The sequence below is a fragment of the Heptranchias perlo genome, chromosome 5, assembly GCF_035084215.1.
Source record: "Heptranchias perlo isolate sHepPer1 chromosome 5, sHepPer1.hap1, whole genome shotgun sequence".
Lineage (NCBI taxonomy): Eukaryota > Metazoa > Chordata > Chondrichthyes > Hexanchiformes > Hexanchidae > Heptranchias > Heptranchias perlo.
In genome coordinates this window covers 51,218,012-51,232,738 of record NC_090329.1, presented here as the reverse complement: position 1 = coordinate 51,232,738, position 14,727 = coordinate 51,218,012, and the positions used below count along the sequence as shown (strand labels likewise).

At 41.5% G+C, this 14,727-nt stretch overlaps 1 protein-coding gene and 1 long non-coding RNA gene across 3 annotated transcripts in view; both read right to left on the bottom strand.

The window, feature by feature from the left end:
- LOC137321368 (uncharacterized) overlaps window positions 1–14,727 on the bottom strand; it is a 230,284-nt gene that overhangs the window by 22,626 nt on the left and 192,931 nt on the right. The gene's annotated exons all lie outside the window — the stretch shown is intronic.
- wdr35 (WD repeat domain 35) overlaps window positions 1–14,727 on the bottom strand; it is a 121,148-nt gene that overhangs the window by 9,964 nt on the left and 96,457 nt on the right. For both annotated transcript variants that reach the window (XM_067984349.1, XM_067984351.1), the window contains exons 22-25: window positions 9,208–9,318; window positions 7,532–7,696; window positions 4,827–4,967; window positions 3,467–3,623 (exon numbers count right to left, since the gene is read on the bottom strand). In XM_067984349.1, coding sequence (XP_067840450.1) covers window positions 3,467–3,623; window positions 4,827–4,967; window positions 7,532–7,696; window positions 9,208–9,318 — 574 coding nt within the window. The remainder of the gene's footprint in view (window positions 1–3,466; window positions 3,624–4,826; window positions 4,968–7,531; window positions 7,697–9,207; window positions 9,319–14,727) is intronic.

The following is a 14,727-nucleotide window of genomic DNA, read 5'->3' as shown; positions in this document are numbered from 1 at the left end:
GCTAGCCCCTGCAAACATGCTGATGATACCACTCTGCCACCCCACCAAGCCTGAACCGCTCAGGTATAATCATAGCCATAGGACCACCAGGAACATAATTGAGCACACTATTGAAGCATAGGTTAAGGTGCCTGGATAGATCTGGACTTCCCTACAATATGCCCCACACAAAGTCTGTTGCATTATTGTAGTGTGCTACATGTTGCACAACATAGCAATACAGAGAGGATTTCAACTGGAGGAGGCAGAGCAACAGGAAGAGTCATCATCTGATGAGGAATAATTGGACGAAGGCAAGGGAGAAGCAGAAGGAGGAAGTTGAGCACAACGCATTATAGTCAGAAAAGCAAGATATCAGTTGAGAGAACAGCACTTCCAGGGACCTGTTCATTCCGCCTCCCCTGAAAACTTACACAAAGCCCCTCTGCATTAACACACCCTGTTACCCTCTTCACTATTCCCTTAATCCTGCATTTGTTGGCCCGTGGCTGCAGAAAACTACTGAGCTTAATTCGAATTGTTAACAAAGACACTGACTTTTGAACTGAGGTGACCTGGAGTTCGGTCACTGGTCTGAACTGGCCAGAACTGGTTTGAATTTGTTCCGCTTCTTAGAGGGACAAAGGAGCTCTGATGAGACACCAGTCCTTATTTAGAAAAGGAGTAATGAGGTGATGCTACCTAGCCCCTTGGAACAGAGCCAATCAGGGGATAACACTGACCACTCAAGGAATTTTAAGCCAACCGGAGAAGACAGCATCATTCGAAAAGACAGACTTGGAGTTAAAACTGAAGAATTGCAGGTTTGGTGCCAGAGTGTGTGTTTTTGAGGGGGACTCCGGAGACTAACCATCGTGGAAGTAGGGACCCTACGTCAGGGACGTAGAGACGACGTCGAGAGAGAGCGAGCGAATCGCCTGGCCAACATTATCTCTCCTTTCCAGGTAATATAATATCCTTTCTATTCTGTGACCACTCAGGGAGTGTTAGTCAGGGAAACCTAGTGGGTGTGCGTTTAAATCCTAGTTTGAGTATAAAACTGTATAACCTGCTGTAAACTGCATGCCTATATCTAACTAGACGTATAAGCGGTATGTACATGATCTAATAATGTTAATAAAGCGAATTGAGAATTAAGAGAGAATTGACTCTTCCTCTGTGTACTAAGCCAAAACCGTTAACCGGTGACTTCCGGTCAACACATTAAAATACATTGAAACTATTCAGCCAACATTTATGAAAATGCAGATGCCTTAAAAGCCCTATCTATTCAGTCTACCCGTCTCTCCAAGGTGGAGCTCAGAGTCTGGATGGCAGCCGTTTGAGTTTCCACCAAGCTGCAAAGGCTGGTGACATAGACTCCTGTTGTGAAGACTGGTTGCAGTGTCCCTGGAGGAGACCGTGCGCTCCAAGGTGGACTGCAGAGTGGTGAAGCTGTGCGAGATGACACCCACAAGCTGTTAACAGACTCCTCTATATTTACAGCTATGGTGCCGAAGCTCTTTGGCAGGCCTTCCAATGCGCCATGTAATTGCTTCTGTGAGACAAGCAGTTTTCCTTTCATAGCTGGGCCTCTTAAGTGCACATCTCTGTCCTTCTCAGCAAAGCTGGGAGAAGATCTTGCCAGCCGCCAAGCCATCTTCGAGGCTATCTCTGCCATTACTACTTGCTCCTGCTTACTTGCATTGGGTTTGTCACTACATGCAGACCTCTAACACTGTCTAACCCACTCCGGGTGCTAATCTCTGTGCGGGTGCTTGGGTGTATGGAGTGCGAGACAGTGCCTCCTCAGAAGGATTATCCTCCTCTGAGGTGTCTTCTTCTGGAGGCCCTTTCTGCTGAGAAAAACTTAAAGAAAAGGGACAAGAGAGGATGGTACTGAGAGTCTGCAACAGTTGATGTTGTCAAGCTGACTGTGCGTTTTTCTGAGATACATTAAGGGGTAAAAGTAATAATCAGAGACCCTGTTCAGATAAGCACTCAGCCTCAAAATATCCAATTCGTACAACTCTCGAGGGGCCACTAATGCTGAGAACTAGCCGCTCAGCTCAGAGATGTTGGGTGTTCCTCCTCGGTCTGAGATCTCTCCTCCATGTTATGTGCCTGCAGAAAGAGAGTGTTGAGAGTTAGTGAGTGGCTCCTGAAAAGGAAAGTGCACTTGTAGGCCTCTTTGTTGTGCATATGCTGAGAGGGAGAAGGAGCAATGGAGAGGTGTTGAATGGCTGGAGTGTGAAGTGAGGAAGGAGTCATCAGAGGAGTTCCTTGTTCTGCAATAGCTACCGTTCCCAACACAATCGGGTGGGAAACTCACCAGTCAAATTTAAATGAGGACCGTGAGTTAGCCCCGGCCGCAAATTTAGGCCAGCAAATGCATTTTGCACAAACCCCGCCCCTCACAGCTGCTTGAAACCTGCTCCGGATTAAAACTGACACAATATTTACACAAGTTGTTTGCACTCAGTGATGAATATTTTATTTTCTGTGCAAGTAGTTAGGCTTATCCTAAAATTAGCAAAAATTTAATTTGAGCAAACTAACTTTATTATTTTCTTCACAATCAATCATAAATTGTACTCCAGTTGTATGAACTATTTTCATTTCAATAGCTTGGGGCATTTTTCCACTAACATAAAATAAAATACCCAGTCTTAAATATCTTCAATCCATAAACATCATGGCCTAGAAATTTTGGAAACCTCACTCCACTGCTGAAAGTACTGTGGAACAAGACTTCTGTTTGCCCCATCATGATCCTGTCCAAAATCCCAGGGGCAGGTTCATTTGATCAATTGGAATGGTGTCTGCAACAGTAATGGCACTACTGGGGTACAAAACAAAGTATTCAGTTGTTCTTACATTATCATTAGTTGGAAATAGAAGCAGGAAATGCAAAAAAAAAGTGCAGAGGTATTCTGTATAAAAAAAATGTTAGTATTGGACAAAAATGGTGCAGTGGTTATTTAATATACAGATAATTATTTTTATAGTTGTTGGCCGAGGAGCCAACTGGATTTTGGAGCGGCATCTTGTTGCTCCATTGGGGGTGCACAGGCCATCTGGCCTGAGTAGACATATTAAAAATTTCAAGGTCTTCGCTGCTCTCTGTTTGATGTGCTGCTTCCCAAATGGTAACCGATCAGTTATGACTGGGAACCACTTACAACCCTGCAAGTGTAGTTACCAGTGGCCTTGAGCTGTGCGAAACTAACGGGACTTCAAGAAGAGACCAGCATTCTACCAGCCCCGCCTCCAAAAGTGATGTCACAATGGAAAAGAATGGCAGGCAGAAGCAGCACCTGCCCATCACTCTCCATTGGAATTTCTGAATCAGGCCAGGAAGGGGCAGCAACAGGTTCCACCCCATATTCCTCCCCCCTGCCCCTGCTTCCCACATAATGCTAATTCCATGCCAAAAACAGGGCAGAATTTCTAGGCTCATCTATTTTGTATATCAAATGAAACATACCCGTTTTCATAGCAGCATCTACATAGCCTTCGTAAAGCTGACGTTGTGCTAGCAAAAAGAAGTGATAAGCCTCTGCCCCACGCCAAGCATTGTCAATAATGCGATTATCTGACAAAGAGGCATCTTCTTCAAGTAACCCAGCTAGAGCTGTTGTAGCCTGAAACAAAGTTTAAAAAAAATGCAGTACAAATTGTTGTAATATATACTTAAACCTAATAGAAATTTATAGAATTGTTTTGAAAATAGAATAAAATATTCTCTGCTACACCCAAAATACTAACCAATCTTTCTCATTTCAGATGCTGATTGATTTCCAATACTTTCACTTCTGAGTTACAATAAACCCTGTTATTAGAAATCATTCTATAAACTAAAATGTGCTAGGGCACAATTCCTGGTCTGAATGAAAAAATGCCAAGCACTTCTTCAGAATTCTTGGCATTACAGATTTATAGAAAATAATTCCTACACATAAATTTACAACAGTTCCAGATTTTGTTTTTTAATTATTAACCACTTGCTTCCCTAGTGGGTTGGTTTATAAGTGAACTGTCCAGTGTGTAACTGAACCATACACTGAGTTAGCTAATCTCAGCCAGAGCAGTTGGGGTGCCTTAATGCTCCTGAGATTGGGGGAGGGACTATCTGCTAGGGTTCCCACCCCTAATAGTTATCTAATGACTTGCTGAAGGAACGGTCCTGACGCTCAAGTAAATGGTTGGGAGGGCCTCATGCTCAGGGAAGGGCCTCCTGCTCATCCAGGCTCCACAAAGAAAGTTAAAAAAAGAAAATCCCTTTACCATCTTCTAGCCCTGGCTCTTCTTCCCACTAGGCTGGCTTGGCAAGGAAACCACAATGATTTTGCCATGCAGGCCTCCAGTTAAAATTGCAGTAGGGCCCTGATGACATAATCGGAGTCCGATTGTTGGAAAGAAGGACCCCGGTGGCTTCCAGCGGGTGTACCTCTCTCCTGCTTAGAAGAGTAGGTTAAGATCAGAAAAGACAGCGGGATGGTGTAGGTAAGTCCCACTGGTCATTTTAATTACCTGCCTGCCCAGTTTCCGCCCTGGGGCCAGCAGAATTAAAATCAGCCCTTTAATATGTAGGTTCAAACAAAAAGAATATTCACTTAGGCAAGATACTGAGGCCGGCAGCCATGAAACTGCATCTCAATGCCTCTAGCAGAATAGGAAATAAAGAAAACCCACACACTAAACATATTAATATTCATTACTCAGGAAACTAAAAGCAACATTTCAACAGCTGTAAGCATTTAATTTGAGCTCTGTTAACTTTATATCTGTGAAATAGCAACAGTTGACCACAGTCAAGAATCAAAAGTAATTTTAAAATGCAATACCTCCGATCTCCTTCCTTTCAATTTTGCCCTCTGAGTGTTCTTCATCTGTTCATGGTAATCTTCCACGAGTAGTGCTGCCAGCACATAAAGTTTTTTAACACGTAAAGGTTTGGTTCTCTTTTTTGCTTCTTCCTCAGCAATCTAAACAAAAACACAATTTAACTGATTTCAGGAGAAGTGGAAAAAACCTACAAAACAGATAACATTCCAAAAGATATAACACAATATAACATTTAATCAACTCTGCCAAGAGCTACCTCTTTTATTTCTATAAAATTAAGGAATGTGCAACATCTCAAATGTAAAAATATTATACTGTTTGCCTCTTTTAAAAAAAAAATTACATCAGAAGAATGTTTGTGCATAAGAGACAATTAAGGGCCTATAGCGATAAGTTATATGTACAGCTATCTCTACTTAAATGTACTTATGTGAGTTAGTTTAACAGACTCGCTTTGGACACTGTCTCACTCTCCCCACCACCCCCCCCCCAACCCCAAGAATGACAAACCAACATACTTATGTACAACTTTTAACAATGTGAAATATTATATTGTCAAAAATTAGTTATGCACATAACTTTTAGGCCTAAAGGGACTGGTGGGTACGTGCATGATATATGAAGGATGCTTTCCATCTAAAGATAAGAAAACCACCTGAATAGCTAAATAATCTAGCTTCCATCTTCATTTCCATCTCTATGCATCATGCAGATCGTAACAAGGTAGTATTCCTACAGGAAATAACCCAAGAAAGGAATTGAAAGAATTTGGAATTTTAGTGGAAAACACCCTTAAACGGTCAACACAATGCGCAACAGTGCTGAAAAAGGCAAACAGGCTCTTATGATGTATCATTCAAGGGATAAAGCACAAGCTCCAGGGAGCGAATTAGTTTGTATAAATCACTAATCGGCCTTGAATACTGTACTATAGGGTCGGCATCCTGGCCTCAGAGGGAATACAGAGTGGGCAACTAAGTTGTTAAAATGAAGTAAGCATCTCTGCCATAAGGAAAGATTAAAGGTACTAGGGGGGTTTGCAAGAAAGGTGATCTTACTGAGGGATTTAATCTTGTAGATAATAGGTAAATTGTTGCCAGAGTGATGCTCAATATCCAGGACAGGGGATGTGGATTCAAGCTTAGATGAGAAAACATAAATACAGAGGTATGGTATACCCTTTCACACAGAGGGTGGTTAATATGTGGAATTATTTACCCAGGAAGGCTATGGAAGTGGAGAATGTTATAAATTTCAAGAGGGTTATGGATAGATTTTCATATTGAAGGGTATGAGAGATAATGGTCATGAATTAAATTTCTGACCTTTGGGACCAGCCCAATGATATAAATAGTATTTTCTGATCTTATACTTATGTTATTTTGGACATTGAGATATATTAGATGGGGATGTATGGGTTAGTTCAGTGAATCTAGTGACAAGTCATGTGTTACCATGGTCTTCTGGAGTTGCTTGATTACCATAGGGAGTCAGAGAGGGAGTTTCCAGAGGTTTTACTGAAATTGGACAAAGGTTTTTTTTCTCTCTCTGTTTTTATTTTTGTCTCCCCTAGGAGCTAGCATTACTTGCAATTGGAGAGGAAGTTTCCAGGACACTACACAAGATCTCAGTCTCTTTCAGGAAAGTCATATTACTTTCCGACATTACAACAGTGGCTACACTTCAAAATGTAACTCATTGGCTGTGAAGCGCTTTGGGATGTTCTAAGGATGAGAACGGTGCTATGTAAATGCAACTTCTATCTTTCTTATTACCCTTTCTTTAATGGGCTGACTTGAATAGTGTTGCTCAGTTAGAACCAATCAATATATGCATCAATAGGGAACGAAATAGGAATCACACCCTTCCCCCCCAATAGGAATCCTTTTTCATATTAAGTATTGAGATAAATAATCAAATACTATGCAGATCAGAGTTAGACAGGTTGTACCTCTTTTCTGTCTAATCTGCAATTTCAAATAAACATGGACATTTACTTCCTCTGTCTCAAGGGGTAACCCAAGTCAGAAGATAACGCATTATATCCGTCAATGTTCCATTACATCCATAGAATATCATCTTTTAGTAGTTTTTGATTATTGCAGAATCTTGCATTTCAATCTGATGATCTAATCTAAAGCACTTTTTCAGATGACAGAAATATCTATCACTATAAATCAGTTTGTTAAATTTATGTTAAACTAATAAGTGATATATTTTCAGACAGACTTACTTGTCAATGGGCAGGTCAATAAATGCATAGCTGAATGATCTGATTTCACATTTGTGACAGTGTGTTACCAACTGTTTGTCAATTACCAAAGGATCCATAATTCATAAGTGCCACAGGTAGAAAAAAAATCATAGATTGTACACTGGTTGGTTACAGTGAACCACTGTTCATTATGCAGCATCATTAGTTTAAATTGTTTTATTCTAAGGCTGTCCAGTATAACATCCTTCTGGAAGATAATGCATATGTCACTTCAAAATTTAACTGGGCAGTAAAAAGTATAGGATAAAAGTTACAAAATCAATTGTAGGAATTCATCCGCTGCTATGCTTTAAATTTTAAAAGTTTCAATAACGGATTTTAGAAATTCTTACGGATAGATGTCCAAGTATGTGCAAAATGCTTTACCTGCCTCTAAGAAATCCAAAAATGTACTCAGTTATGGGGAATGTGGGGAGACTATTGCTGTACCTTAAACATGAGCTTTGCAGCATCCAGGAAATGATGGGCCTTTCGATAAAGCTCAATCGCTTCCAAAGTTTTATTCTTCTCCAACAAATGAGATGCATACTTAGCCAGAAGAGATCCAATTTCTTTCATATTATGATTCTTGGCCAGTTCAACAGCCTTATTCCACTGGAATTTTTTTGAGAAAATTGTAAAAATGAGTTGCTTTCTTGTGCTGAATGAAATGCATTAAGAATACATATAATTAAAATGTTCAGCACATTCCTTTGACAAATCCATTAGAGTTTTTTGAGGATGTAACCATCAGGGTAGATAATAGGGAACCAGTGGATGTAGTGTATTTGGATTTTCAAAAGACATTCGATAAGGTCCCACACAAAAGGTTGTTACGCAAGATAAGGGCTCATGGGATTGGGGGTAATATATCAGCATGGACAGAGGATTGGTTAACGGACAGAAAACAGAGTGTAGGAATAAATGGGTCATTTTCAGGTTGGCAGACTGTGACTAGTGGAGTGCTGCAAGGATCAGGGCTTGGGCCTCAGCTATTTACAATTCTGTATTAGATGAAGGGACAGAGTGTAATGTATCCAAGTTTGCTGATGATACAAAGCTAGGTGGGGAAGGTAAGTTAAGAGGAGGACACAGAGTCAGCAAAGGGATATAGACAGCTTAAGTGAGTGGGCAAGAAGGTGGCAGATGGAGTATAATGTGGGGAAATGTGAACTTGTCCACTTTGGTAGGAAGCAAAGAAAAACAGAATATTTTTTAAATGGTGAGAAACTATTAAACGTTGGTGTTCAGAGAGATTTGGGTGTCCTCGTACACGAAACACAGAAAGTTAACATGCAGGTACAGCAAGCAATTAGGAAGGCAAATGACATGTTGGCCTTTATTTCAAGGGGGTTGGAGTACAACAGTAAGGAAGTCTTGCTACAATTGTACAGGGCTTTGGTCAGACCACACCTGGAGTACTGTGTACAGTTTTGGTCTCCTTATCCAACGAAGGATATACTTGCCTTAGAGGCAGTGCAATGAAGGTTCACTAGATTGATTCCTAGGATGAGAGGGTTGTCCTGTGAGGAGAGATTGAGTAGAATGGGCCCATAGTCTCTGGAGTTTAGAAAAATGACAGGTGATCTCATTGAGACATATAAGATTCTGAGAGGGCTTGACAGGGTAGATGCAGAGAGGTTGTTTCCCCTGGCTGGAGAGTCTAGAACTAGGGGGCATAAGGTCTGGATAAGGGGTCGGCCATTTGAGGTGAGGAGGAATTTCTTCACTCAGAGGCTTGTGAATCTTTGGAATTCTCTACTCCAGAGGGCTGTAGATGCTCAGTCATTGAGTTGAGTATATTCAAGGCTGAGATCGATAGATTTTTGGACTCTAGGGGAACCAAGGGATATGGGGATCGGGCGGGGAAATGGAGTTGAGGTCGAAGATCAGCCATGGTCTTACTGAATGGCAGAGCAGGCTTGAGGGGCCGTACGGCCTACTCCTACTCCTAGTTCTTATGTTCTTATACTTCGTGTTCAATAATATTCATGCAAATAAGTTCCTTAGTGGAGCCAACAGGGATATGTATCAATATTTTAGGAATTTATAAATATAAAATGAAAAAACCCATTAGAAAACTATTGCATAAAATTATACATTTCTGTTCTTTATTATTATCTTACCTGATTCAGATGTATACAGGTTTCAACTGCAGCTTTGGGTTGGTTACACTTCAGGAATGCAGCTACAGCCTGCTCACACATACCTACAGTAACAAACATGTGAGCTATTTCCTGTAAAAAAAAACCAAATCAAAGCATTCAAAGATTCTGTTGTGTCAAAAAGTCTTAACAACTGTATAAAGGAACTACTATAGATCTAAATGACTGAAGAAAATTCTTTCCGGCATCTGAATACTGGAGGAATTCCTATTGGAAAGGGAGACAAAGTCAAATGCTTCACTGTGAAAGTTTCATTTTGTTCATCTTGGCAATGAACACCTCCAGTGTATTGACTGAAGATTTCAACAGATTTAGCTTTTTTTTTGGGATGAGTAGGATATATTTCAAAAGCACTTTTAGTAAGCTCAGTTTGAAATTGTTTTCAATGAAATCTTGCTTGAAAGTATTAATGCAATCATCCTGGATGAGTGTGCTGATATTTTAATTAATTCATTAATAGAAATAACAAATTTCTTCCAGTTAAGTGTGGTAATTTTAATCATTCTTTAAATCACAGATAGGTCAATAAATAAGTCGTGACTTAAACTTGATGATAATAATAATGATATTGGTTTATAATTAAACAGAAAATTAGATTCCACTAAAACCTTTCAAAAATGTGTCTCTACATATATGTGCTGCACATAATGTTAACAAGTAGTTTAAATGACAAGGTTATCATGTCAAAAGAAATGGTGTAGCCTTGAAAACATTACATTGGAGGAAAAATTCCTTAGTTGCTGAAATTAGTGCAATCATAGGCTCTGAAATTCCTCTAGGGTCACTCCACCATTGGAAGAGTGGCGGAGCAGATCCTATGTCCACCAGAATGCACAAGCCCAGATGCCATCCCAAATCCCAGGAATGGTGTCATTTCCATGAACTGGACAGGCCTCTGGTGCCTACAACAATGGTGCTTGCCCTGATTTTGCCTCAGAAAATCAGAGTGGCGCCATGCCGTTCTGAAGGTGGAAGGAGGTTCCGGAAGGGTCCAACAACCAGGTATGTTTTCTAGATCTTTGGCTCTCAATGGAGCTAGCTCATTTTTTACAAAGGTGATCAGCCCTCCCTGTGATTAATTACCTTTGACTGGTGAAGGTTTGGAGACTTTCAAAAAGCCTTAGTAGAACTCACGCCTGCTCTCAGCTGGTGGGAGTTCCCGAGGCCGTATAAGGGCGCGAAGGGCAAAATTAGCATAGCCCAGGAACTCCTCCTTGATGTACTCGGGCAGCAGAGAGAAGATCTGCCCATTGTTTGCAGATGACACCAAGATTGGTGGCATTGTGGACAGTGAAGAAGGTTATCTAGGATTGCAACGGGATCTTGATAAATTGGGCCAGTGGGCCGATGAATGGCAGATGGAGTTTAATTTAGATAAATGTGAGGTGATGCATTTTGGTAGATCGAATCGGGCCAGGACCTACTCCGTTAATGGTAGGGCGTTGGGGAGAGTTATAGAACAAAGAGATCTAGGAGTACAGGTTCATAGCTCCTTGAAAGTGGAGTCACAGGTGGATAGGGTGGTGAAGAAGGCATTCGGCATGCTTGGTTTCATTGGTCAGAACATTGAATACAGGAGTTGGGATGTCTTGTTGAAGTTGTACAAGACATTAGTAAGGCCACACTTGGAATACTGTGTACAGTTCTGGTCACCCTATTATAGAAAGGATATTATTAAACTAGAAAGAGTGCAGAAAAGATTTACTAGGATGCTACCGGGACTTGATGGTTTGACTTATAGGGAGAGGTTAGATAGACTGGGACTTTTTTCCCTGGAGAGTAGGAGGTTTCGGGGTGATCTTATAGAAGTCTATAAAATAATGAGGGGCATAGATAAGGTAGATAGTCAAAATCTTTTCCCAAAGGTAGGGGAGTCTATAACGAGGGGACATAGATTTAAGGTGAGAGGGGAGGGATACAAAAGGGTCCTGAGGGGCAATTTTTTCACTCAAAGGGTGGCGAGTGTCTGGAACGAGCTGCCAGAGGCAGTAGTAGAGGCGGGTACAATTTTGTCTTTTAAAAAGCATTTGGACAGTTACATGGGTAAGATGGGTATAGAGGGATATGGGCCAAGTGCAGGCAATTGGGACTAGCTTAGTGGTATAAACTGGGCGACATGGACATGTTGGGCCGAAGGGCCTGTTTCCATGTTGTAACTTCTATGATTGCCACCTCACTGGGAAATGGCTGCAATGAACAAAGCAGGATGGAATCCCAATGGAACCGGGTTCCATCCAAAATACCGGCTGCTGCCAGCTGATCTGCTCATTCTCTGCCCTTGATCTGGGGCAGAATTTCCCTCTTTCATTTTATTAAAAAGAAAATGACATGAGCTAAAGAACCAACTTTAAGTGCTGCTGGTACATTTGTTTCTCTATATGTGTCCTACTAAAAACACAAATAAAAACTGAACAGGAAAAGGCCCATTCAGTTCATCAGACCAACTGTTCCCAACAGACTTTACATAATATGTACCATCAAGGACTCTCACAACATATTAACTCTCCCAAAAGAGGTGACTAACCACAGGTGCAACGCCGAAGATGATAAAATTCTGAAATTTTTCCCTGGCATAAAATATAATTAAGTAATACTCCAGAATATGAATCCAACATTACTCTTTGCATCACTTAACCCTGGTCAGTTACCTTCCATAGATGTTTCCATGGTCACAGCAGGAGACTGGAACTATAATATTTAACTTACAAGTTGTGATTTTGTAAAAATAGCAAAAATGGGGTTGAACTTGCCCATCGTCCGACAGTGGCAGTGCAGAGGGGACAGGTCATCCCAAGTTTCACGATGCAAGTCCCTCCTAATTTGAGTTAGGCTATTGGCACTTAAAATCTTGTCCAGAAAGGTTGGCATAATAGAACCAGAGAAATTTACAGTGCAGACAAGGGTCATTCAGAGCATCGTGTATGTGCCAGTGCTTTACTAAAGTAATCCAAAACTAATCCCACTACCCTAATCTCTCCCAACAGCACTGTATCTTCCTCTGAATCAAATGTTTTTTCACTTCTTCCTTAAAAGATGCAATGGTCTCTGCCTCAACTGCTTACTTGGGTGGAGGGTGTAAAATCTCAAGGCAGCAATTCTTAAAAATTGCAGCTTGCCATTAAGGGGGCCAAAAAGTGGAGTAATTGTTCACAATGGCACAGTGGACACACACGGACCACAGTGCTCCCTTTGATGCTGAAGCGTTGGAAGTCCTGCTGCAGAACATGCGCCAAAGGCAGGTAGCCCTTTTTGGGACAGAAGGCTACTCTCAGTAAAAACACAGAGAGGAAGGTCATCAACTGAGTCAATGCAGTCACCTAGGTCCCATGTATCTGGCTGCAAATAAAGAAATGTGTTGATGTCAGGAAAAGTGCGCTTTTGCACACATTTCTTATGGGGCTCATCAAGTTTGGCACAAATCAAAGTTAGGAAATACAGCATCCACTAGGAAATAACATTTACATCATTGCACACAATCACTACCCTTTTGTACACACTCTTTCACTGCCAAAACTGGATGGTGCACTTTCCTTATGAGTGGAGGTGGCAGCCAAGGAACAGCAAATAGATGCTCAGGCTTTCAGCCTCAGGTGCTCCTCTACAGTTAGGGGTTTTCTCAGTGGGGTCATCAGTCATTTATGCAGAGGTTAGCTTTAGACTCTTAAGATCTCCATGTTAGTGCCAAGAACACAAAACCTGCTATCATTGCTGGTTAACATTACTAAGAAAGAAAGAACTTACATACATAGTCAGTTACATGCACAGAAACAGGCCAATCGGCCTGGTCTATGCCAGCATTTATGCTCCACACGAGCCTCCTCCCACCCCTCTTCATCTAACCCTATCAGCATATCTTTCTATTCCTTTCTCCCTCATGTTCTTATCTCATTTCCCTTTAAATGCATCTATGCTAATTGCTTCATCTACTCCTTGTAGCAGCGAGTTCCACATTCTTATCACTCTTTGGGTAAAGAAATTTCTCCTAAATTTCCTATTGGATTTAATGATGACTATCTTATATTTATGGCCCCTAGTTCTGGCCTGCCCCACAAGTGGAAACATCTTTTCTACGTCTACCCTATCAAACCCTTCATAATCTTAAAGACCTCTATCAGGTCACCCCTCAGCCTTCTCTTTTCTAGGGAAAAAAGCCTCAGCCTGTTCAGCCTTTCCTTATAAGTATATCCTCTCAGTTATGGTGTCATCCTTGTGAATCTTTTTTGCACCTTCTCCAGTGCCTCTATGTACTTTTTATAGTATGGAGACTAGAACTGTGTACATTACTCCAAGTGTAGTCTAACCAGGTTCGATACAAGTTTAACATAACTTCTCCTCTTTTCAATTCTATCTCTCTAGAAATTAACCTTGGATTGCTTTTTTTAAAAATGGCCTTATTAACCTGTGTCGCTACTTTTAGTGATTTGTTTATCTGTTCCTCGAGATCCCTTTGCTCCTCTATCTCATTTAGACTCTTATTATCCAAGCAGTATGTGGCCTCCTTATTCTTCCTACCAAAATGTAATACCTCACACTTAACCTAAATTGAAATTAATTTGCCAATTATATGCCCATTCTGCAACTTGCATTTATATAGCGCCTCTCACAACCTTAGTACATTCCAATGCATTTTACAGCCAATTAAATACTTTTGAAGTGCAATCACTGTGGTTATGTAGGAGACGCGGCAGCCAATTTGTGCACAGCAAGCTCCCACAAAACAGCAATGTGATAAATGACCAGATAATCTGTTTTAGTGATGTTGGTTGAGGGATAAATATATAATAGGACATTATCACAGGGAGAACTCCTCTGCTCTTCTTCGAAATACTGCCATGGGATCTTTTACATCCACTTGAGAGGGCAGACGGGGCCTCAGTTTAACAACTCATCCGAAAGATGGCACCTCTGACAGTGCAGCACTCCCTTGGTACTGCACTGAAGTGTCAGCCTAGGTTATGTTCTCAGATCTCTGGAGTGCGACTTGGATAAACAACCTTCTGACTCAGAGGACAGACTCAATGGGGCCGATTCTCGGATGGTCGAGTGGGTGCGTTGGGAGCGGGGGGGGGGGGGGGGGGCTCTGAAAATGGCGGAATCCCGAAGCGGGTTCGGAGCCTGGCTCCAACCCGCTCACTTCCGGGTTCCCCAATGACGTTTGGGTGCGCGCGCAGCTCTTGCATGCAGGACTCCCACCGGCAATTAAAGCCGGCGGGATGATAATTTAGATAGTTATTTAGCTAGTTGAGGTACTTGACAGACCTCATTGAGTGGAGATTTTGGCAGGGGTGCAATTTTGAAGGATCCTCAGCGTGTTTCCCATGTTGTGGGAAATATTCCCTGTTGGAGCAGACGTGTTTCAGCCAGCAGCCAGTGGGAGATGCAAAGGATTATTTGACAGTTGGGGGGGGGGGGGAACACCTCATTTATTGCAGCAGGGCACTCTGTCACTTCAGACAAAGTTTTGGCTGCAACACCTTTGCC